The 23,802-nt window shown below is 43.7% G+C and overlaps 1 protein-coding gene across 2 annotated transcripts in view; it reads left to right on the top strand.

Annotated features, from left to right (window-relative positions):
* Positions 1–23,802, top strand: part of Veph1 (ventricular zone expressed PH domain containing 1) — a 170,173-nt gene that overhangs the window by 45,560 nt on the left and 100,811 nt on the right. For both annotated transcript variants that reach the window (XM_050147477.1, XM_050147476.1), the window contains exons 5-6: positions 5,500–5,666; positions 13,411–13,620. In XM_050147477.1, the coding sequence (XP_050003434.1) occupies positions 5,500–5,666; positions 13,411–13,620 (377 nt within the window). The remainder of the gene's footprint in view (positions 1–5,499; positions 5,667–13,410; positions 13,621–23,802) is intronic.

Genomic DNA, 23,802 nt, shown 5'->3' with positions numbered 1-23,802 from the left:
ATTGGAAATGATTCTGCGACTTCACAATAATCCGACATATGAAGAACTGTGACTCTAGACGTCAAATCCATCCTGGCTCCCTAGTCTTTACTCCTCTGGAGTTGCAACTAACAAACACGTACAACTAAGTAAACCTCAAAAAAAAATAAAATAAAAAATAAAAAACAGATAACTGGGAGCTGGCTTCATGGCTTCATGAGCTTGGGTGTTCTATGATATATATATTCATTCTACATTCTAACATTGGGTGGAAATGTCCAATAAAACCCAGAGGCAAAGATCCTGTTTTAAATTAGGGATGACTGGTGTGTGTGTGTGTGTGTGTGTGTGTGTGTGTGTGTGAGAGAGAGAGAGAGAGAGAGAGAGAGAGAGAGAGAGAGAGAGAGAGCTGGAAGCTCTACCTGTGCTAAATATCTAGATACGCGTTGATGTCATAAGAACAATGATTTAAAATTTAAAGTATTCAGATGACTCTAAATAAAAGCAACAATGTGTAGTGGCCAAAGATCTAGAAGGAATAAAGCCCAGAGGGTCAGCTCCTGAGCTGATATCACTCCGCAGTCCCATGGTGGGGGTGGTTATCAGTCACAGCCATCCAAACCAACCAACCATGAGGGTGAGAGGACCCTCAAGTCAGGCCTCTCAGACAACCACCTTTTGGATTTCCATGGGTAAACTCCTCTTTCTGCCCCTTGCACGGCTTTCCCTGACTGAGTACCACTTGACCCCTAAGAGTTTGTAAGAAGAGGCTTGCAAACAAATTCCTCCTACATCCAGAATGCACATGCATATACCAACCACCACTGTAAAAATGAATTCACAGCTAAACATATCTAGACATCCGAGGGAATAGTACATCATCAATGAGAATCAACAAAAAAGTCAAAAGGCATCAAGTCCCTGCTCGAGGGCTTCACTTATTTGAAGTAGCAGCTAAAAACAAGTTATGTTTGGAACCCTCCTTAAGGCCTACGAGAAAGAAATAGCAACATGAGACAATAAAATATTGTTTAAAGGGCAGTGTAGAAAGTTCAGTCAGTAGAGAGCTTCTCTCTTAAGGATGTGGGCCTAAATTTGTTTTCCAGAAAAGCCTGGTGTGGTGATGCAGGCAGAGTTCTAAGCCAGTGCCAGGGAGAGGGTGCCTGGGACTTCCTGGCCAGACAGCTAAAGCCTACTGGGCAAGTTAAGGCCGATGAGAGACCCTGGCTCCAAAATCGGTGGAACAGCTGGATAAAAATGCTTACCTTACCTCAAAGGACCAGGCTTCAGTTCCCAGGACCCCCACATCAGTCAGCCCACAGCCATCTGTTCCAGTTCCAGGGGGCCCTATGTCCTTTGACCTCCTCAAGTACATGTGATACACATAAACTTATGCTGACTCACATAAAGACATAAAAATAGGTGAATCTTTAAAAAAATGTATTGGATGATTGTAATTATACAAGAGGTTGACTTCCAAGGCGTCTACACACAAACATGTACCTAGAGAAATATACATTCACAGGAATGCACACACTCAAAGGGCTGTTGAGGGAAAAGTTATTTTAAAGAACTATTAGTGATTCCCGTAATTCTTAAAAGGTGAATTAAAGCTCTTTATAAAGATCAGACAGGAATGGGTAAAATGGCAATTTAGGCAAAGGTAAAGAAAAATGAATTTAAAAGACAGATAAACATCTTAGTAAAAATAAAAACTGAGAATGGCCTAATCGCAGGACAAGAGATGACCTGCTGCAAAACTGTGTGTACGTGTGCCACAAGCAATCAAGAAAATGAGACTGAAAACAAAACCTGAGAAGCAATCTCACACTCCATCAAATCAGCAAAAGGCAAGGAGAGCCGGGAAGGCCCAGCACAGCAAGGATGTGGGCAGCAGATGCCTTCACGAGGCTCATGGGAGTGTAAGATCTTATAAGCCTGGTACCAGGACCCCAGAAGATGTCCGTGTGCCAATCCTTGTAACCTGTAAACATGCGCTGTATCACTGAATTCCAGATGGAATGAAAGTCACTACAGAAAAAAATAAGGAAACAACACTAGGTTATTTAGCTTGACTCTGCAATAAAAGGGTTCCTAAAAGTCAGAGAGGATGTGCAAGTGAGATGGGCCATTGGGTAAAATCTCCTACTATGCCAGCCTGATGGCTTGGGTTCCATCCTTGGAACACGAGGTGGAGGGATAGAATCAACTCTTAAAAGTTGTGCTCCAACATCCAAGGACATGTCAAGGCACACACATCCTTGTCATCACCTGCACACTTATCATAAAGAAAATATTTTAAAAGATAGCGAAAGAGGGAGGCAGATGAGAGAATCACATGAAGAAGGATGATGAGAGAAAGAAACAGATCATAGAGTCACCATGTTTCTAGCTTTGAACAGGATGGGAGGGTCCACAAGCCGGTAGGTGCACACCAGATTCTAGAATGGGTCTAACCTATGGGCCATGACCCCTTTGGAGGGTCAAACAAATTCTTTCACAGAAGTTACCTAAGACAATAAGAAAACACAGATATTTACATTATGATTCGTAACAGTAGCAAAATTACAATTGTGAAGTAACAATGGAAGTTAATTTTATGGTTGTGTGTTGTAGGAGGTTTGCTTGTTTGTTTTCAGCTCCTCAGCCCCAAAATAATCATACAGAAACCTTATTATTTGCAGTACTGTTTGGCCAATAGTTTAAGCGTAGTTTTGACTAACTCATATTTTAAATTAACCCATTTCCATTAATCTGTGTATTGCCACGAGGCTGTGGCTTACCAGGTATAGTTTCGGCATTTGTCTCTGTTAGGGCTACATGGCTTCTTCCTGACTCTGCCTTCTTTCTCCCAGCCTTCAGTATAGTTTTCCCCACCTAGCAACATGAGGAACTGTATTAAAGGGTCTCAGCATTAGAATGGCAGGAAACCACTGCTCTAGACGATAGGATAACCAAAGAAATGGTTCTGGAGATCCTTCAAGGACCATTGCAACCTTGCCTACACCTTCAGCACCGTGATAAACATGCCAGGCTTTGGAAAATGGAAGCTAGCAAATCTGAGTAATTTCAGGCCTTTTCCTGATGATTTCTGGAGAAAATGATGTCTTTCAGCCACAGAGAAGTTAAATCAGTGCCCCTGGGGAGAAAGGCCAGTAGGAAGAATCAAGATATGAGGTCAGTTTGAATGAAACCCAGCATAATGTTGAACGGAACGAAACGGCTTGCCCTGGGTCTGTAGATAAAGATAAGGAACCCATTCATGTAAAATTATAAAGCAGGCAGACAGCTGTAAGATGTTGGTGGATGCACACATGTAAATGAGCTATAAAAACATTCCCAACAATAAAAAGACTAACTTCAGTGTGATGGTTGCCTCCGAGGAGGAAAAGCAAGTGGTCAGAAAGCACTGTGGCACAGGTAAAGTTTGGTGAAGCCGGGTGATGGGCACACCATTCCTCCTTTCATTCTTTATGCCTACCCGAGGGCTTGAAATACTTAGTATTAAAAAGAATATATAAACCTCTGAGTAAAAATTTTTACAGGATTTCTTCATCCAGATTTCTTTATCAGTTTCTAACTAAAAGGAAAATAAATTATTTTGCACTTACTTTTGTGTTTATTTTATTGAAACTGAAGTCAGTGAAAATGACTAATCTAGGGATTTCCCCTCCAAAGAACCCAGAACCTTTGTTGGAGACAGTGCTAAAAAGTCATGCAAAGTTTCTGTCACAGATTCTAACTTTTCCCACCAGTGATGCTGACCAGTGTGCATCCATCCACAGCTAAGTTCTATGACCTAAGGGGTTGTGCATCAATTACGTACTGAGTTAGAATTTCCTGCATTTAAGGAGAAGCTATATAAATATTAATAAACAGAAATAAAAAATAAATTGTTTGGTGTCAAAATAGTGATGGGGACAATTTATTTTTTAAACATTATTTTATTATTTAATGTGTATAGATGTTCTGTCTGCAATTGCATGCCAAATGCCCGTGGAAGGCAGAAGAGGGTGTCGGGTCTTCTGTGACTGGGGTTATGGATGGTTGTGAGCTACCATGTGGGTGCTGGAATTCAAACCCCAGTCCTCTGGAAGGGCAGCCAGTACTCTTAAATACTGAGCCATCTCTCTATCCCAGGAGAAACTTCTTTATGTTTTAGTTTTTAGTTTCAATTTGAGATGAGGTCCAAGCTTGTCTCGGACTCATTATATAGGCCAGAATGGGCTCACACTTGTGGTCATCCCCCTGTCTCAGTCTCCCAAGTACTGAAGACATGCACCATCAAGCCTGGCCCTTACAAATTCTTTAAAAAATTAAAAGCATTTCCAGAATCTTTTGTTCTGCAGACAAGTTGCTAAGATATGTTTGAAACTACTTCTATGAAAAAATCAATTCTCAATTTTATTATGCAAGTACATTTTTGTCCATTTTGACTGAACATAAATACTGATATTGTAGAAACCCAAGGTCTCTTTCCTTAACGTTCATAATTAAATGTCTTTTTGTGTTAGCTTATCCTCACCATGTACTGAAGATTTGTATATATGTAGTTTCTGCTTGTTTGATTTTTTTCTGTGTATATTTTCTGGGAATAAAGCTAACATAAGTAAACCACGAACTGGGTTGGGGTGAGTGTGGCCGTTCTGCCTGGCATGCGGAAGGTTCAACCCCAGCTCTACTGCCGCAACACAAATTATAAATAGGACCAAGAAAATATTCTTCTAGAAACCAAATCCTCCGAGACACTTAAATAAGTGCTTGACAGCATTTGGAGAGAGGACTCCGTAACAGAAAGTGATAAGCAGGTGTTTCCCACGTGTCATTGCAGTGAAGCCCCTACAGCTCATGAAATATTTTTTTTCTGCGGGTTTTGCCATTTTGAATCCGGTTGTCACACACGCCTTTGGGGCAAATCACATGTGACAGACAAGCTGAGTGCAAATTCCCCTTGAAATAGTGCAGAAATTGAGGGTTTAAATTTGCATTGCTACCTTTTAAACTCTTCGTAAAAAAAAAAAAAAATCAGGCATCGTTTCCATATGTCCATTGTTCTGAACCAGGCCTCCCAGCCCTCAGGAATGCGAACGCATTCCTTTCTGCATTTTTTTTGGGTTCAGCCTCACTTAGGTTCGTGCTCCTAACACGGCTCACTTTTCATTTCAATAGCATCCACGTGTTACTTCTCCTCGGGAATTTTTTATCAGAACTGTCTCCTTGGGGTGTGGTCTGGTTGCTGTCAAGTGTGCTTGTATTCCTTCCCCACAGAGCATTACGCAGGGAATAGATTTCATTAGCTAGTCATGCCGGGCATACCGTAAAATACTCCCTTGTGAAACCCATCGGAATTGTGCTTTAGTGACTAATTTTTCACAGGATAAGCCAATCTGTTCATTTGAATAGAACGTTTGGCTGTTGACCCTATGGCTTAAGTGCCCAGATTATTACATTGACAATGTTGTTATTTCTATGACTCTGAGGTTGATAAGGTCGCTGTTGCCTTTCTTGTTCCCTCCGTAGGAAATGCCATGCTGTTGAGGGTGTTACCTGCTGTGTATGAAATGCAACCTCAACCCATCAACAGACACCTGGCAGAACTCCTGGCCTTGATGTCTCAATTGGAGCAGACAGAACAGTACCATCTACTCCGGCTTTTGCACGCAGCAGCAAAGAAGAGAGACGTGGAGGTAGAAAGTGCATTGCGTCTGCTTGATATACACTGTGTATGCTCCGCACTGTGTGATGGCCCACACAGCCAGAGAGATTTCTGGATAATCTGAGCAGGATTAACGTGCTTAGGGTTTCCTTGCACATACATATATATGCAAAAGCATCTGTCTGTTTTTAATACGTTTGTATAAGAGGTGGGGGGGGTGGGTTGATGTTGGTTCACACCACCATGAAGATTATCATCCATCCTAGGGACTCAGAAAAGCCAGGAGCACAGTCCTAATTTGTATTTTAAAAATGCTTGAAACTGGAGGGCAGATGATCTAAGCTGGCAAATACCAATACTCCAGCACAAGAGATCACATAGGATGTGTGAATTCTCTCTTCCCTCCCCTCTTCCTTTTGTTTAAGTCCTCAACAGAGTGACTGGTACATATCCGTAGCAAAAGGGAAATCTCCTTCACCCAGTCTACCCATTCAAATGTTATTCTCACCCAAAAATATATTCACAGACCCCCTGAAATGTTTACCAAGCATCTGGGCACCTTGTGATCCAATCAAATGGATGCAAAATTGACCATCACAGTTACACTGATAAAAAGCAACCAGCAGGAATCTACAGCCATTGCGGGGCAACTTCCGTGCAATCTCATCTGTGCACACAGTTCTCAGAATCTGTATTCTCACAAGCAGGGCCAAGAGAAAGTTTTGCACATGAGTTGACTCATGAGTAAATGTGCCCAGCATGGGAGCCAAAGGTCACTCTCTGGATAGCAAATCAGCTGTCATTCTTTATAGCCAAGTAGCATACTGAAGTATAGGATGCTTGTAATTAGCAAACCACAGTGGTTTCAGTGCTGAAAGGAATTTATAGGCAATGTGATGGGAAATAAATAAACAGAAACAACAAAAAAAACTTACATGGAGCTTGGTCTCAGAGACCAAATAATGAGAATGAAATAAGATCCCTCTCTTTTTCCATTTCTCAGATAGAAATCAGCAGCTGTGAGGGGAAGGAGTTGATGGAGAGGGTTATGGATTCTGCCTTGGGAGAAGATGGTACAGTGAAGTCCTCTCATGGGTGTAGCATCCAGGCTGGAGCCTTAAAAATACATGTGCTGTGGGGAACAGAGGGACAATGAATAGGGCTCTAGGAAAAGAAGCAGGGTTACCAGTTATTAAACACTATAGTCTTCATGTGATGCCCCAGGACAGAGACCAGGAAGCTGGCCCTTTCCTCAATTATACACTGGTAGATCTCTGTTCATTAGATCAGACCATAGGCTGTTACCACAGGGATCACAAACTAAAGAACAAGGTCAGAGGCTTGGCAGAGGACTGGGAGATGTCTGATGCCTGTGTGTGGCTTTGCTTCTGTCCTTGGGATAATACTAACAGTATGCTATTACTATAAATAACTTATTATTGTTGTTATAACTTATTGATTATTATTATTGCTAGTTTTTCTCTTCTAGTTTACTCTAAACTCTTTAAAGACCATAGGGCATGTTGACCTATTCACAATTCGTCCCTGACTTCATGCTGGGCAGTAGTAGGGATTTAATAGGAACTGAAGAGATTGCTCAGCAGGTAAAGCACTTGTTGAATAAGCATGAGGACCTGAGTTCAATCCCCAGCTTCTATAGGAAAAGCCAGGTATAACAGTACATGCTTGCAATACCTGCACTGGGAAGGCAGAGACCAAAAAGCCCTCTTTCTCAGAATCAATCCCTTACCCCCAGTTCCTGCTCCCTCTCTCCTCTAAAGCACCCTGAGATAGGAGAGCTATCCTGCTCTGATACCACGATGCTTAACATTGGTCAGAACCACCAGAGGATGCCAGGGCTGGCATAGCACCCGGTATACACTAGTGCTTTCATGGCTATTTCTACACAGAGGAGTTAAAGCAAATTCCTAAGTTTGCAGACGGCCTCATCATTTAAATGGTCCTTTTCACATAGAGTGTCTCACTTGCTCCTATAAATCACTCTATAATGTGTTAATTTTCCTCCATTTTACTTTGATCCAAACAGATGCTCTGGGAGTTAACTTGCTTAAGATCACCCACCTACTGGAGCACAAGAAAGGTCCAGGGTTTTGAAGCCAGGCTGTCTGAGTTGTACCTCCTTCTTCTCCTGGCCTGAGTGGCTTCCTCTGGAGGAGGGTGCAGAGGAGGATGGTTTCCTCACTACTGGTCACAGTGGACAAAGGGTGCTAAGGGTGGATGGGCTCATTCACACACCAAGAGCCACACTGGCTGGGTGGTTTGCAGATGTCCCCTTACTTCATCCCACACAGGGGGATTTTTATAGTTTATAGACGGAAAACCAAAATTTTGATCATTCACCGTGATGCGGAGCGGCTTGGTAAGGTGACTTTTTACACGAGCGTCATCCCCATCAGCCCCTCCAGCCTTTGTCGGCACAAGCTTCTATCTCAAACTGCCCTCCCTGAAGTCACCACACACAGACACTCACATGGTTCCAAAGCTTCACTGATAAGACTAATATGCTTCCATCTATGAAATGTTTTGATACTAAATATATATATAGAAAATAAAAAGAAAATTGAGTCTAGAGGCCATGACTCCTGAGGCAGATGGAGTTCCAAAGGATTCAGCAGATTATGTGGCAAGGGATAGAAGTGAATTGATTGAGAAACAAGCTCTAGATAAGGCCACAGATTCTGAGTGTGGACCCTAGAATGAAGAATCCTAGGCCTGGGAGGCACTTAGAGTGACTGAGTGGCCTTCACTGTCCTCAGATTTTAACCGCTAGATGAGGTTGTGAGAGGGAACTGCCCAGCCCAGCTACTCCCACTCCTGCTCATCACAAGAAAGCGGCCCCTCTACCTGCCCCTTCATTATTTTCTATGGTTCCCTTAGAAACAACACTGCTGTAGACAGGGACAAACAGAATGCCCACGTCACCTCCTCTCATATGTCCGCTCCTTAGACAGTGTCCAGGGGCCATGATCCTGGAGAGAGGGTTTTCAGAGACGCCTAGAAAGAACCAGCAACCAGAAATGCAGACTGCACTTCAACTCAGCTCTGATCCATTTGCTTCCAGATGAAATAAGCAGGTGAACACAGAAAGGTGCAATTTTGCATTTCAAGCTTGTCATGTGTTACCTGGAGGTCATCATGGTTTGGGTCCAAGATGTCCCCCACATGCACCTACGCTGGAACTCTTGTTTCCCGGCTGGTGGCGCAGTTTCAGAATGTGGCAGATATAGACCGCTAAGGACAGACTTTTGGGGACTCCATCTGCTTCATGGTCTTCCATGATGTGAGAACCCCCAACAGGGGTCAAGCCCCCCAAGCCATGCTTTCCACACCATGATATTCTGAAAGCCTTGAAACCACGAGCTAAAACATATCCTTCTGGAGGGTAGGGGGGAAAAACATATCCTTCCTGGCTCAAGCTGCTTCTTTTGGTTTTCTCGTTGAAGAAGAGTAGCTAACACAACATTGATTAGCGATATCCCTAATCGGTGCAGTCACCTGTGATATTTCCTGGGTTTCTGTTTGATTGATTGCTTGGGCTTGCTTGAGCTTGTCCTGTTTGTTGAATGCTGAGGTTCTGATCACCTACACTTTGTGACCAGTGAGAACATGAATCTCAGGACTGGTCAGTAGAGGACCATGAAAAACTGTTCCTCACACCACAATATAGCTCAAGGATAAAGTGTTTTTCCTTGTTAACCCTTCCCTCCCTGTAAAAGAGCCCCTTTGGAGACTCTCATTCAAGTCCATACAGAGGCAGACAATTTCTCTACACAAAGCTGATAGTCCGTGAGGTCTCAGCATCCACACATCTGTAGGCTCTAAGATACAGATGGATGGCTAGGCACATCTCTCCCTCATCGTTGACATCGGGCACCGTTCTTAACAGGACACTATTCTTCGCAGAGAGAAAAGCAGTTCCTGGCTGGTGACTCATGGTCAGCGTCCCCAGGGGAACGTCAGGATCCATTTATAGGAAAAGTCTGTGCGGTCAGTTTCCCAAGTTGCCTTTATAAGAATAAAGTCGGTGTTTTCCTGGCTGCCGTGGGACATCCAGCAGTCTAGCTAGCAAACAGAACATAATTTATTAATGTGTATGCATACATGTTATTAGCCCCAGGCATGGGCTTCTGGCCCCAGGCATGCGGAGATGAGTGACAGAGAGTGTCAAGTAGAACTCTCCCTCTTCAGTGTTCAGGCCCAGAGGAGCTGCGTTTGCGGTCTGGTCCTGAAAGGAGAGTCATTTCCTGGGTTTCACACAACAGAGGAGAACATTCCTCTCCTCCTGCCAAATCTTACAGCACCTAACACATCATCGGCCAGGCCAGTCGCCGGGCCCACAATGCTCAGGGGTCACTTTGCATAAATTCTTGCAGTCATTTACAAAACATGAGAAGATGGGGCGGTGGGACATATATAGTCTGTCCAGGGGCAGTCTGCACAGCAGAACCTGTTTTCCAGAATCTCAGTGTGCAGGAAATAAGTAATAAACAAAAAGAATGACAAGCATTTCTGTAGATTCATGGAAATTAATGAAGTCTTGATGCTAATTAAGTTAACTAAAATAGAAATATTGCCCAGGGATGAATTTAAGTGGTAGTACACACACACACACACACACACACTTTCCCTTCTATTTCACACACAGGTCCTGAGACGTCATTTATTACCATCCGAACAGGGCCTAATTTTCCCATGATCGTGTTCTTAAGATGCCTTGGCTTTGGGGATTTGGGAGAGGTAGTTATAGAATTTCAACTCCGCGATGAGGCCGACATTATGAGCTGCTATGTGGGATACAAAGAGAAGAACCAAAGAACCCCCGAGGCTGAGATTCTACCCTGGCTGTTTCCTTTGCAGAGTTCTGTCCAAGCCCCCACCCCAAATTGCACTCTATTTTAACCCCATCCCAGCCCAGGGCACTAGGGCCTGGGAAATTTTCTGGATACCTTCGGCCTGCCCCCTGATGTTTCTTCGGGAAGGGCTCATGTCAGCACAAGTTTCTCCAAGAGTATGAGGGACTATGGCCCTGCTGAGTCCTTTGCTGGCTTATCTTGCCAGAACATCATAATTTGGGAATTGAGAAAGAGAAATGGGGTTATTTACAGTTTGGGCCAGAAAAAAAAAAGAGAGAGAGAGAAATTCTTACTTTTCTCCACCTTTCCTGTTGTCGTCGACAATTTATAGGGGGCAAAGCGGAACAAAAGCCAGAAAGTGCACGTAAGTGGATTTAGCTGTGAGACAAGCTGTCAGAACTGTGAGGAATTTTCCTGAGGGGGATAGCCTCATGGAAACAGGGCTTCAAGCTATTCGTATTATTAACATATTTTCTGGAGAAATTTTAATTTTTAAGGGTCCTTGTGACACTGTTAAGTGACCTCATATTCCTGAGAAGTGGCTTAAATAAGCCAGAGATAGCCACAGGCAGAACAAAGCAAGGGCAGGAAGAAAAGAGAGGAGGGTGAGGTCATCTCTCCCTGCTTCCTCTGCACAGGCCACAGACTGCTGGTTGAAATCAAGCCTCGCAGGTTGTTACGAGGCTCGTTTATCAGGTAGGAGAGTTATAGAGTACATCCATATTCGGATGTACGATGTGCAGGATGCTCTTGGTGTCCTAGTCCCGGGTCTCTGTGACTCCTGTACTCTCAGCAGACATAGGACTCGTTCTTAGACATGAAGTCAACCCAACCGGGCAGCAGTGGAGACGTGGGCCCTGCGTGTGGAAAACAAAATTCCTCCTGCTAGGGCATCCTTTTTTTTTTTTTTTTTTTTTTTCAGTGTGTGGGACAAACTTCAAAATATCTTTCTTTTCTATTACCATCATAATAAACAGTGAAATACTCAGCTTTTGTTTCATGTTTAAAGTCGTCATTGCTGTTTACATAAAGTACTCAAGATGCCTCTACTTTCTGGGTCTTCTGTGGAGTCATTTGCCCCCCAATGGAGTTGAAAATTCATTTGCCTGGTGCCTGCCTCTCTCTCTCTCTCTCTCTCTCTCTCTCTCTCTCTCTCTCTCTCTCTCTCTCTCTCTCTCTCTCCCTCTGTTCTTCTGTCCTTTCCCCATTTCTTTCTTTTCCTTTTTCCTTGTCTTCATGGAAGAACAGACAGACACAGCATAGCCATGTGAGGCTTGGGCTAGTGGCTGGGATTTATACTAAAGCTACAGTTTGGCCTGTGAAGAACCATGTGTCACAGAGACTTCTTGCTCCAGGAGCAGGACCTCAAGTGTCAGGAGCCATTTCCCCCCTAACAATCATTACAGAAACCATCACTCTAGGGAGTCTGCAGAGAACCTCACACCCATAGTTATGTTCTATTGACAAAACCTGCCCCTCACCCAATTAACTGCTAATCTTAGCGGAACCCGCCTCACATTCCAGCTATCCAGGGAACCAGGTGTGGCCACTTGTGACTTCTGGCCCGTCTGTCCGAGTATAGCCTGGCCTACGTGACCGGAAACACGCGGCAAGAATCCAGTACCCTGTCCCCCATTCCTTACCATATATAAACTGTAACCCGTCCCTAATAAACGGAGGCTTTGACAAAACTGCTTGGCCTCCTTCTTCTGTCCTAGCTCACTCCCTTCCAGGTAGTGCCCCTCCGAGACCCTGGAGTAACTTGATTGCGGGTGGGTTACTAACCCCTAGACTGAGTAGCCCACCCAACGCAATCCACACTCAAGAGCAAGGGCTAGAAAATGGAATTTTCTGCAAGGGCCAGGAAATGTGTGAGCATTTCCTATTTCCATATACCTCAGGTGAGGTACGTTGCCCTGACCCAAGCAGCTGGCTGACATTTTTGCTGGATATGCCAGGGACCTCTCACGGCGTTACATGAAGGACCTGCAGTCCTTCCCCAATGCACAAACGCACAGGCAGCATTTCTAGAACTGCAGGTGTGTGACTTGCCAGGAGCTAGCCAGGCTCTCCTCCCAAAGTACGTAAATGACTATGAAGTTTCGATCTCTATGTAGGGTGATTTTTAGTTATCTCAAGACTACTTTGGTTTGTCCCTTTTCAAATTCTGTATATGCATCCCCTCCCATATCTGTGTGTACTAGTGACTTTATTTCACAGAAAGTCATACTTTCTAATGAAAAGTTTTGAATTCTTGTCTTCATAAAGCAATGGGAATGCAGGGGAAATCATTTTTCCTTAATGATTATACCTTATGATGACATTCCCTGGTAGAACTGGAGATTGGGAACAGTGAGGAACCTTCTTGCTTCTTTGTTTCCACTATGAAGCATTTCTAAGTGGGATTCTCCTAAACCAGAGGCTTTAGTAAAAATCAACAAAGGTCTCTTCCTCACTGGCCATCTTTCTGCTGCAGCTCCGGGGGTTGGGGAAGAGGGATGCACTAGTCCTGTAACACAGCAAAGCTTGGCATGGGCATCAGCGACAGGAGAACTTTGTGGAGTTCACTTTCCATAGCAGAACATAACTTCAAAGAAAAGCAGACTCAGGGGCGGGTGGTTTTATTGTCCATTTTAGATTCCAAAGTCTGGAGATTTGCCACGAGATTAATAATCCCAGGATGTGTTGTCTCTCCGGTTTAATATTTTAAATGTTGCCATCCTTATGCCTATAATCCCAGCTCTCAGGAAGCTGAGGCAGGAGGAATGTTTTAAGATGACTGCAGACTACATTACGTATAAGACTGTTAACACAAAATTTTCTTTTGAAAGTGATTCTGCGTAGACTAACTCTTATCTTTGTCTTTTCTTTCTCCTTTCTTCCTTTCCTCTCCCCTTGCAGATGGTTCAGAAATGCGTTCCTTTCCTCACCAGGCATTTGAAGGATTCAACCCACAATGACTTCATCCTAAACATCCTCATAGAAATAGCAGGCTATGAACCACTGGCTCTGAGCAGTTTTCTACCAATGCTGAAAGAGATTGGAGAGAGATTTCCCTACCTCGCTGGACAAATAGCAAGGATCTATGGCGCAGTTGGACATGTGGATGAAGTAAGTTTGGCCTCTCTCTCCCTCCCGCCCCCTCTCCTTCATTCCTTCCTTCCCTCCTTCCCATCTCCCTGAGCTATTTAGAAACATCTAAACAACTCTGAAGTTGTCCATGACTTCTTTGAGCTTCCATTTCTCTTTTGAAACTTTTTGTGTCACCAGAATTGAGAATTTCATTGCTAGTGTGTCCCTTGAGGTAGAAGAAGAATTAAAATGGAAGACCATTTTTTATTTTTTTTAGCATATTCAAGATCACCGTGTAATGCAGCAGCCCTTAGCAGGGCTCCATCACATTATCTATTGCAGCTGTGCTTAGCCCAGGAGACTGAGAGCAGAGTTAGGTCTCGGAGACAACCTGAGCGCCCATAGTTATCATCAAAGATCACTCTGAGCACTCTGATGCTATTTGGGAGAGATAAATAAATGTTTGTAGATGTTTAAAAGTTCTAGTGTAAATATTTGCACAAGGGAGTCTGGCAAGTGCAGCGGGACACCATCAGGGGTTGTGGGCATTACACCAAGAAAGTGCATCTAGCAGTTTTCAAAGGCCAGGCATGTGAGGGCACATAGACATTGTGTGTCTCTGCTGATTTTACATAGGGATGCAGAATTCCCATTTAGCTATTAAAATAAAAGGCAATATATAATGGAGAAGGTTTCCACTTAGCCAACTTACATACAACTATCAATTAAATAAATATAAAATTGCCCAATATTTTTAAAGAATCTCATAGTTCATCTAAATTTAGTGCCTTAGTTCAGTATAAGATCAAGCTAAAAGTCAGAGAGGACCTAGAGAGATGGCTTAGTTACTAAGAACACAGGCTATTCTTCCAGAAGACCCAGGTTAGATTCCCAGCACCCACATGACTGCTCAGAAACATTCATAACTCCAGGTCCAGGGGATTCTGACACCTTCTTCTGACTGAATTTGCTGACCTTGTACTTCATTGCAAGTACTAAAAATTATTAAAGAATATTGCCATTCCAAAGCCCTTCGTTAGCTTTAAAGTGGGGATTTTACCAGTCTAAAGTTCATGTGTCTTAGTGCTGGATTTGAGTGAATTTTTTCTTCCCCATCAAGAAAAGCTTGTCGCGCGACTGTCAGAGGCTAGAGTCGAGCAGCTAGGTTTATCGGCCTGTGCATTTCTATCCAGGCTCGATGGGGTGAAACAAGGCATTTCATTGAGGCCCATGGAGAGTCAGCATGAGGGCAGACGTCCAGTCCAGCATCCTGGTCACCCATAAGAGTACCATCCACAGGGAGAAGCAAAAGCTTTGCTCTGTGTGGAGGCCTCAGGACATGGGAAACTGGTGGAATGTGGGACTCAATGAGGCGTGGGATGACGGTGGGTTTTCTCTATAAGGCAGCCATGTGACCTCTGTAAGCACCCTGGTCCTTTGAGCCTCTCCTTTATCCTATATTTGATCTTATTTAAAAATTAACTTAATTAGAATTTTTCTCCTTGACACCCAAGCAAACATCCCAGTGATGTTCGGGGGTTCAGTGTATCAGGAATTCAAAAGATTATAGAAACAGAAATTTCAAACCAAGTTCTGGATCTTGTTCCAAACTTTGAGATGTACAAACTGGAGCTGAGTGGAGGAAGCCTCCAGTTAACTGAGTACAATCCACGAGAGTATATGTCATCATCAGCCTGAGACGGCCAACGTGTAGAGTCAAGTGTTATTAATCGGCTCATGTCTCCCCTTCCGTGTCTGCATGAAGCCAGACATAAGATCTGTAGATGACTGCCGGGAAGCAGACCAGATGTGATTGTCTGTGAACTCAGGGCCCATCTGGGTAGGCAAACTGTTTCAGCAGCTTGGTAGCAGCATCCCAATTCTGCCATCTGCATTGACCAGCATGGGAAAGCTGTGTGCGTACAACAAAACACAAAATCCCACAAAGCCTGTTTTCTCTCCCCTGCAAAGTTAACTCAGAAATCGTTTTTGCCTAGATTGAAAAAGGAGTCTTGCTAAATTGCTGTGTTATGCTTGGGTCGTCCTGGGATGCCCTGTAATGACCGGTAGGCAATTTCCAAGCACGTACTTGCACCTGAAGCACAATTACTGCCCTGAGAGTTCAAATGGAAGAGACCCAAGGGCGGAGAAACATGCTTCTGGGGCAGCCCTATTCCATCAGTAAAGGTCCTATCTGCTCTCCCAGTTCTCTATCGCTTGGGGATTTACCCTTCCCTTTGGGGATGCTCATTTGAAGTAAACACACACGGAAGAAATAGTAATTTAATAGGCTCATCCTAACCATAGTGTGTGTGTGTGTGTGTGTGTGTGTGTGTGTGTGTGTGTATTCTTTCTCAATGAGGAGACTGAAATGCTATGCCCCCTAACACCAGACATAACTTCCTAATGACTTCTCGGGGTCCAACCCCTTGGTGAGTTTCAGTGGCAACATTAGCAGCATTATTGCCCTGCCCGTGTGGAGAAGGCCAGGGAGGGGGCTTTTTCCCACTCTAATGCGTCTCTCGTGGCGCTATCTGCTTTATTCCCAAAGACACCGTGGCCCTACTTCTCTTCTCTAGGCTCATCCACTATTATAGGAAACTATGAGAATATTTGTCTGGGCTCAGCCCACCTCTGCCTCTGCCCCTACTTTTCTCCTGTCTCCTGACTTTCCGTCTACTTGGAATTTTAATACTTCCCTGAACACATCTGCTTCAGCATGCATCATGATCTTTACACTCCGTTCTGACCACATAGTGGTTCCCCCTTCTCCTTTTTACCTTGCCTACCCTAGAGCAAATGCTGTCTTTGGTGTGAATTCTTGCGTGCTTCTTTGAGAGAGTGAGTCACCGGGAGTCTGTACTCCCATAGCACTTGGGCTGTACCTCACACCGACTAGCTGTGCCAGGTCCGCTTCTCCTCCCGCATCTGAAATTCCAGAGACTCTGAGTCGCCTCCTGATGAAACACTCTGATCAAAAGGAGCTGGGGGAGGAAAGGGGTTAGGTTCTACTCTTCCGGGTCACAACTCATCATTAAGGGAAGCCAGGGCAGGAACTCCAGGTAGAAACTTATAGTCAGGAATCAAGTAACAGTGCTACTTTCCGGATGGCTTTCTAACTTACAAGCCCACGCACGGCTAGTTTCTTATATGGCTAAGTCCAGCTCTCTAGGTTTGCTACCACCCCCAGTGGGCTGGGCCCTCCTCACCAGTTAATAATCAAGACATTCCCCACCTGATAGGGACAATTACTCAATGGAGCACTTTTAATAGAAGATTCTAGGCTAATTAGAACACCACCTGAATTCACTTGTGGCCAAAAAAAAATTGAATGAACACTCAGGAGTACTATTAATTAATAACTTGAATGCTGGATTCTTATTTGACAATTTTGTTTGGTCACACCACCCTCTAATTCTTCTTCTAAAGGGCATAGTTATAACAAGAGAGGAAAACAATCAAATCACACTGTATCATACATACATACATACACACATACACATATGCAAACATATCAAAAAGTATGGAGAGGGTTGGGGGTAATAGCTCAATGTTTAGCATACACGTGATGCATATGGCCCTAGGTACAATCTCTTGTAATATAGTGATTGAATAAATAAATGAATCAATTAAAGACAGAGGAGGATAAGATATTAATATGGAGAAGTAGAAAACTTTAGAGCCTATACAATTTATCTCTGGTATCCAACAAATAAAAAATGACAAAGAGAAGACCAACATCCAGACAGCATGTGATGGGGACATGACCACCTATGATACCGAAAGACCCTGCTTCCCTGATAGGGGAACTAAATAAAAGATAATTCTGAATGGATCATGAAAATGAGTGGCCAAGAGCCCCAGACTGAAAAGTCTCAGAAGTACAGCTTCAATAGGGTCCGTTCATCTCTGTAGACAGTGGGATGGCCACCAGCAAAGAGATGTCAGCACTTTCTGACTGGCCTTATCTGCTCCTTGTTCATTGAGTTTGTTTGTAGACAAATTCTGGGCCTAAGAATGACATTAGGGAAGACAGCAACCATATAAATGGCTGGCTTTGTCCTAGGTTCTGCAGTGCTGAACGGATGTGTAGATGTGGGTCAAGTCAAATATGGGTGAAGAGAATTAGAACCAACCCACCCCAGAGACACCTGCAGGCATCATTAAAGATGTAGGGCAGAGCCAATTACCGTCCCCTTTTTGAACAAACAATGTGCAATGCCTGCTGTATATTGGTATATATAATGATTGACACCATTCCTGGGAAAAATAAGGGTAACAGAAATTTAAGGGCATATTTCATGAGTTTTGCCTTTAGTTCTTGGGACACTGCAATCATACTACTTTCTATAAATGGCAGATGGTTCCAGGCCCCCACCTGCAAAAACCACTCAGCAGGCTCACAGCAACTTTTATCTTTAAACTCTCATTAGTAAGATGTGAAGAGGGCTAAATTGAATCCAAAGTGGGGTGGAGTTCTTGTGCATGGAGGATAAAAACCGAATGTTGTTCTACTTTCAAAGGCTTTTGTTTGTTTGTTTCCATTTCTTTCCTCATTGGAGTCTTGTCCATGCAAAAGATCTCACAGCACATTTTTAGGGTGTCAAGGTCATCACAGTTCTCTCTCCTAACTAGTAAACATGAAAAGAACGCCTCCAGAAACCACTTTTTTTTTTTGAGATACCAGCTTGAATCTGTGGGTTCTCTCCACCTATCTAAGTCTTAGATCAATAGACTGAAGGTGTTTTTCTTTACCAGACACATCCTCAGTAAAGCCTGGTCTCCTTGGAATGCGGACTCAACATGTAGGATGTGCTCTGAGCCCCTTCCAGACCTAGGAAGCAGCTGCCCCATGTATAAAAACAAAAATGAAGTGATCTCACAGCCAGAGAAAGGATGCTATGGCCACTTGTTTTTCCTGAGCTGTCCACCACCAGGCTGCACCTGCGAAGAGTCAAGCGGCATGCCCCAGAGCGCAGTCCCTGCCATTATGGGTGTTAGGTCCTGTGCCATCTGTCCTGTTTTCCTATCTGGCTTGAATATGCTGGCCAAGCAATAGGATATGTTTATTACATCCTCTCTGGGCTTAGAGTCATGGACACTCTTCAGATGGAGATATGATACCCATTTTGCCCCGGTTGCATTTCTGTGACATCCTATGGCCCTACAGAGTTTCAGGAGGGAGAGGAAAATGATGACAAAGGCAGTTGCGAGCCAGATTGGTGTTCTCATCCGGGCTGCTGTAAAACATCCTGCAGAGCAGAGGTGGTGGCCATCAGCAGACACCTTCAATATGCAAATCAAGACCAAAGAATCTGAAGGGTGGGGTTTTCAACTAGAGGAAGGAGCTGCAGCCAGGAACCTCAGCTTTCCCAGGGATCATGAATTTAATTAAAAGAAGTAGGCTGTTTAAATTTAGAATTTAATTGTTGGTTGGTGCCAGCAGCGTGCTATCCAATTTTACAAAACTATCATCAGTTGAAGAATATATTTTTATTCTAAAATGAAAATAACTTTTCTTTCTTCCTTCCTTCCTTTTCATTTTTCCTGGGGATTTAACCTAACTCCATGCTTGCTAGGTGTTAAGTCAGGGTGCTCTAGAGAAACTGGACTGATAGAAAAATATATGTGTGTTCTGCAAATATGTGTGTGTGCATATATATTATATACATAACACTTTATTATATATGCACACATATATATGTTCTACAAATATATGCATGTATTATATACACTATACATAATTATATATACATATACACATGTGTACATACACACACATATATAAAATGGTCCACCTATTCCCATAATGGCTGTCTCCTAATAGTCCAAGAATCTAGTAGTTGTTCAATCCACAAGGCTGGACATCTCAGCGGGTCTTCAGTGTATGCTGGGATTCCAGAGAAGTAGGCTGTAATGTTAGTGAAGACACGGACTTAGCCAGTGAGAGTTAGGGCAAGCAGGCAGAAAGCCAGCGCTCCCACCTACTGTGGCCTTCACACAGGCTGCCACCAGAAGGGGTGGCTCAGATTTAAGGTGCATTTTTCCACCACAGAAGATTTGGGTTCAGGGTGGGTCTTCCCACTTCAAACAAGTCAGTCAAGAAAAATCCCTCTTAGGTGTGTCTAGCCACTTGGGTTTAGTTAATTCCTGACATAGTCAAGTTGACAACCAAGAATAACCACCACCCTAGGTAAACATTCATAGCCCTAGTCTCTGAACATGACTATTATATCTATATTAAGAAAAGAACTCAAGGTATTGATAATACGAAGTAAACTTGTAGCAGTGTGTAAAAATATTTGTACACATATATGTGTATTGTATATTAGACTTTAAAAATAAAAGTCATGCTATTTCTTACCCCCCATTCCGAGGGGTGCAGACAGAGCTGCTGACTATGAACACCAGCCCTGTGCAAGTGATGGAAACTCGGAAAGAAGAGACACAAAGTCCTTGCCCTAGGCCAGTTCAAAGGGAATAGGGCGAGAGAGGCATAGACAGAAATCTGGAATTTAATTTGGTAATTTCTGTTTTGAAGTTTGAACTGGACAAGGAAAGACAGGGTAACCCCATATGGGAGCTTGGGGAGTTTGTAAGAAGACAAGGTTATGGAGGAAGGGGAAGAAAACATGCACTAGGAAGCATAGTATGTACAAAAGCACTGGCTGCTGAAAGACCCTGAATGTTCTGGAACCCTGAAGAGTTTCCCTGGCCTGGGGGATGGGATAAATAATGGTCAGGAGGGAGACAGTTGGGCCGGGGCAGTGGATGGAAGCCAGCTTGTGACAACCCCCCATTAATCAGCAGACCCTTCCTGTGTCCTCTCTCCACTCTGCCCAGGTGGTTTGGAACAATATATTACCTCTGCCCAGAGTATAAACAAGTAAGCCTACATTCCTCCCAGCTCCCAAGGAACTGGAGAGTCAGGGAAAGGGCAAACCATCCCCACAAGCAGTTACAAATGTGTCTAGAAAGAAATGATTTCTGAAGTGACAGCGCCACACTCCCAGGATATGTTTCAGTGTAACTAACCAATGCCGTTTTAAAGGTTAACCTCTTGGACAGCATTAAAATGCATAGGAACCCGGGGTGGGGAGACCAAGTGTTGCTTACAAAGGACTTTATGAACACTATCACACTCCTGCTCTGAAAAAAGCACTGAGAAGTATGAAGTTAAAGAAGGTTCTGCCCAGTGCTTTGAGAGGGCGTGGCTTTCTCCATTCCCTTAGGAAGTATCTCTCAAGGGGAGAAAATAGTGATGAGTTGGCCCTTCCCGGATAATGTTTTTACAATTCCTTAGTCTGCCTTCCTGCCTGTATAATGGAAGACGGTGTTCTTAATTAACCACCTCAGGGAATATAAATGAGATTTCCCCAGTGCTGGAGTTTTCATTTTGATTTTTAAAATAGCATTTGGTAAATCATATTTCAAGCAAGATCTGGAAGCATTCATAAACCTCCAAGCAGCTTTTTTACATGCAGAATGTGCTGCGTGGTAAAAAGTGTTATTAGATTTGTACTCTCAAAATATATGAGGGCACTCAAAAGTAGAAAGAGTCTGCTGAAAATCTGCGGCGATGCTGTTCTGAACTGGCGTTTACATATCATCCTTCCTTATTTCTCAGAAAATTTGAGCCTGAATTTATTCCGTTGTGTGTTGAGAAATTGGTACTGATTCACCAGGTTCCAACAAAAGCCCCGTAAGGAAAGACATGCCTGGCACTTAGCTGTCACGTGAAATGTTCGCATGCTATCTAAATCATGATATGGTCCAGGATGATTGAACATACATAGATAAGATACAAAAAGTCACGGGGAAGATATAAGAAATCAGGGGAGAAAGTCTCATTTCTTCACATTAGTTTATTTCTTGTTAAGGAACAGACAAATGGGAGCTGGAGAAATGGCTCAGAGGTTAAAAACACTGGCTGCTCCTTCCAGAGGTCCTGAGTTCAATTCTCAGCTCTGACTAAGTGACTCACAACCATCGATAATGCGATCTGATGCCCTCTTCCGGCCTGCAGGCGTACATGCAGGCAGACTGTGTGTGTAATAAATAAATAAATCTTTTTAAAAAAAGAAATAGATAAATAATGGAGCAATTACTTTTACATTTTCTGAGATGAATGGAAAGTCAGTATTTCCCAGTAATTGGAAGTGGAATGGGGAAAGTTCCCCAGGTTGAGAGCTGTGTGGATCCCACAGGTTAAACTGTTAACAGTTCATTCACACCAGGGAAGGGAGTAATTCTCTATGTCCCATCACTGCAAGGTCTGTTCACTATGATCAACCTGAAGGGTTTTGAATCATCCTGGAAACAAACCCTGGGTGTGTCTGGGCGGTATTGTCTAGATGAGTGTAGGGAGGGAAAGGGAAGGAAGACCCGCCCTAAAGGGGGTCTGGAAAAGGAAAGTCCATTTCCAGAGACTGGGTCCTTGGGTTGAATAAAGAGAGAAAGCAGACTGAGTGCAAATGTTAGTCACTCTCTGCTTCCTGACTGTGGACACAAAGTGAGCAGCTGCCTCCTGTTCTTGCCTCCACAACTTTCCTGCCCGTTGGAGACGTATTCCCCGGAACTGCAAGCCCAAACAAGCTTATCTTTGCCGGGCACCTTTTAACAACAAAAAGGCAGGTTACCAAGACGCCCCATAAAACTGACTTGGTAAATCTCCGGAGCAGGCTATCCTCCTACATCTCTATTCCCAGAATTCCTTCCACTACTTCTGTGCCCGAGGGCAAGCTTCCTTCACTGGAAGGCAGGACTCTGTGCTGCTATCCCATTCGGCCTCCCTTTTCTCATCCAAAACACCTCCCAGCCCTTTTTTCCTATGCCGACTCCTTTTCCCGGCCAGTTGCCTTAACACTGTAATAGACTATCACAGGCTGGTTAATTTACAATTAACAGAAACTGTTGACTCATGGGTCTAGAAGCTGGGAAGCCCAAGAGGCAAGGGCGCTGCATATAACAAGTAATTCCTTAGCACAACAGTCTAAAGAGGAACGACAAACAGAGGGTCAAAGAGACAAACGGATGTCAAACGATTCCTTTCCCAGATAATGGCATCACCGTTCCATGGATGGGGGCAGAACCTAACCTTACAGCCTTATTCCCTCCGACAGATCTCATGCCTTCAAACTTTAAAATCTATTAAAATGGCAATTGCATTTCAACATGCTTTTAGGGGATAAACATTCAAAGCATCGGAGCCACCAACTCCTCTCCTTCATGACTGGGAAACACAGATTATACAGCAGGGGCGGAGGGAGGATGGGGGAAGCAGCGACAGAACAGATGTTTCCTGAAGGCGATAGTTTGCCTCCTCTATCTTAGGAAGTGAGAAGGAGCACAGAGAGGAGGTGCACGGTGTTTAGTGTCCCACACAGTAAACACATTGGGGACCACGGGTACAGGGGTGACTCTGTTCATCCTTGGAGAAGTGATGAGATTAAACACTGCATCCATTCAAGATCTTGGTGCAATGGAACATAGCTTTATCCCCCTGCCAAAAGTTTAACATAAAGGTGATACATAGAAAGTGGTTGGGAAAGAAGTTGTTTGCTTTGGAAGAGCGCTCTTTAAGCCTTTTCCTCGTGGGGTATCGAAGCTACCTTCACGGCTCCATCCTATTAGCCGCAGTTTGCTCTCATCTCTCCATCCATCCATTAATACCCTGCTTCATTCCGTTAGGGCATCTCACCGTGAAAACACAGTTGCTACGAAGGGGGAAATGAAACAAAATTAATAAACTAAAGCAGACATACTTACATGGATGGTGGGCAAGATGCCAGGGTTACAACTGGTGGCTGGGGGGAGGAGGAGATTTGGCTTTTTCATCTCATTCTTGTCTGTAAGCAATAAAAGAGTACTCACCAACTCTTCTAGCTTATACCTGGAAAGTTACATCCCAACTATTACTGGTAGGATAGCCTGGCTATTTGTTTTGAAATAAGTACAAAGAAAAATAGGTCCCTCGTGTCTCATTATTTAATGGGAACAGTGCATCCTGTGATGAGCTAATTGTGGAAGGTTTTGTTGTTACTGACACAGTTTAACTGAGTTACATTTTTACCTACATTTTTACCGAGTAGTTGCTTGCTTTCCTTGATAAACAAACCCATGCATTTCTTTGACTTAAGAAAACTTTGAAAGGAGCCTGTTTTTCCTTCTCTTCTTTCTTCCTCCTCCTCCTCCTCCTCCTCCTCCTCCTCCTCCTCCTCC

The sequence above is a fragment of the Alexandromys fortis genome, unplaced genomic scaffold, assembly GCF_014885135.2.
Source record: "Alexandromys fortis isolate MF-2015 unplaced genomic scaffold, M_Fortis_MF-2015_v1.1 scaffold_53, whole genome shotgun sequence".
Lineage (NCBI taxonomy): Eukaryota > Metazoa > Chordata > Mammalia > Rodentia > Cricetidae > Alexandromys > Alexandromys fortis.
Note: the sequence above shows the minus strand (reverse complement) of the source record. Positions and strands in the feature narration are given on the sequence as shown.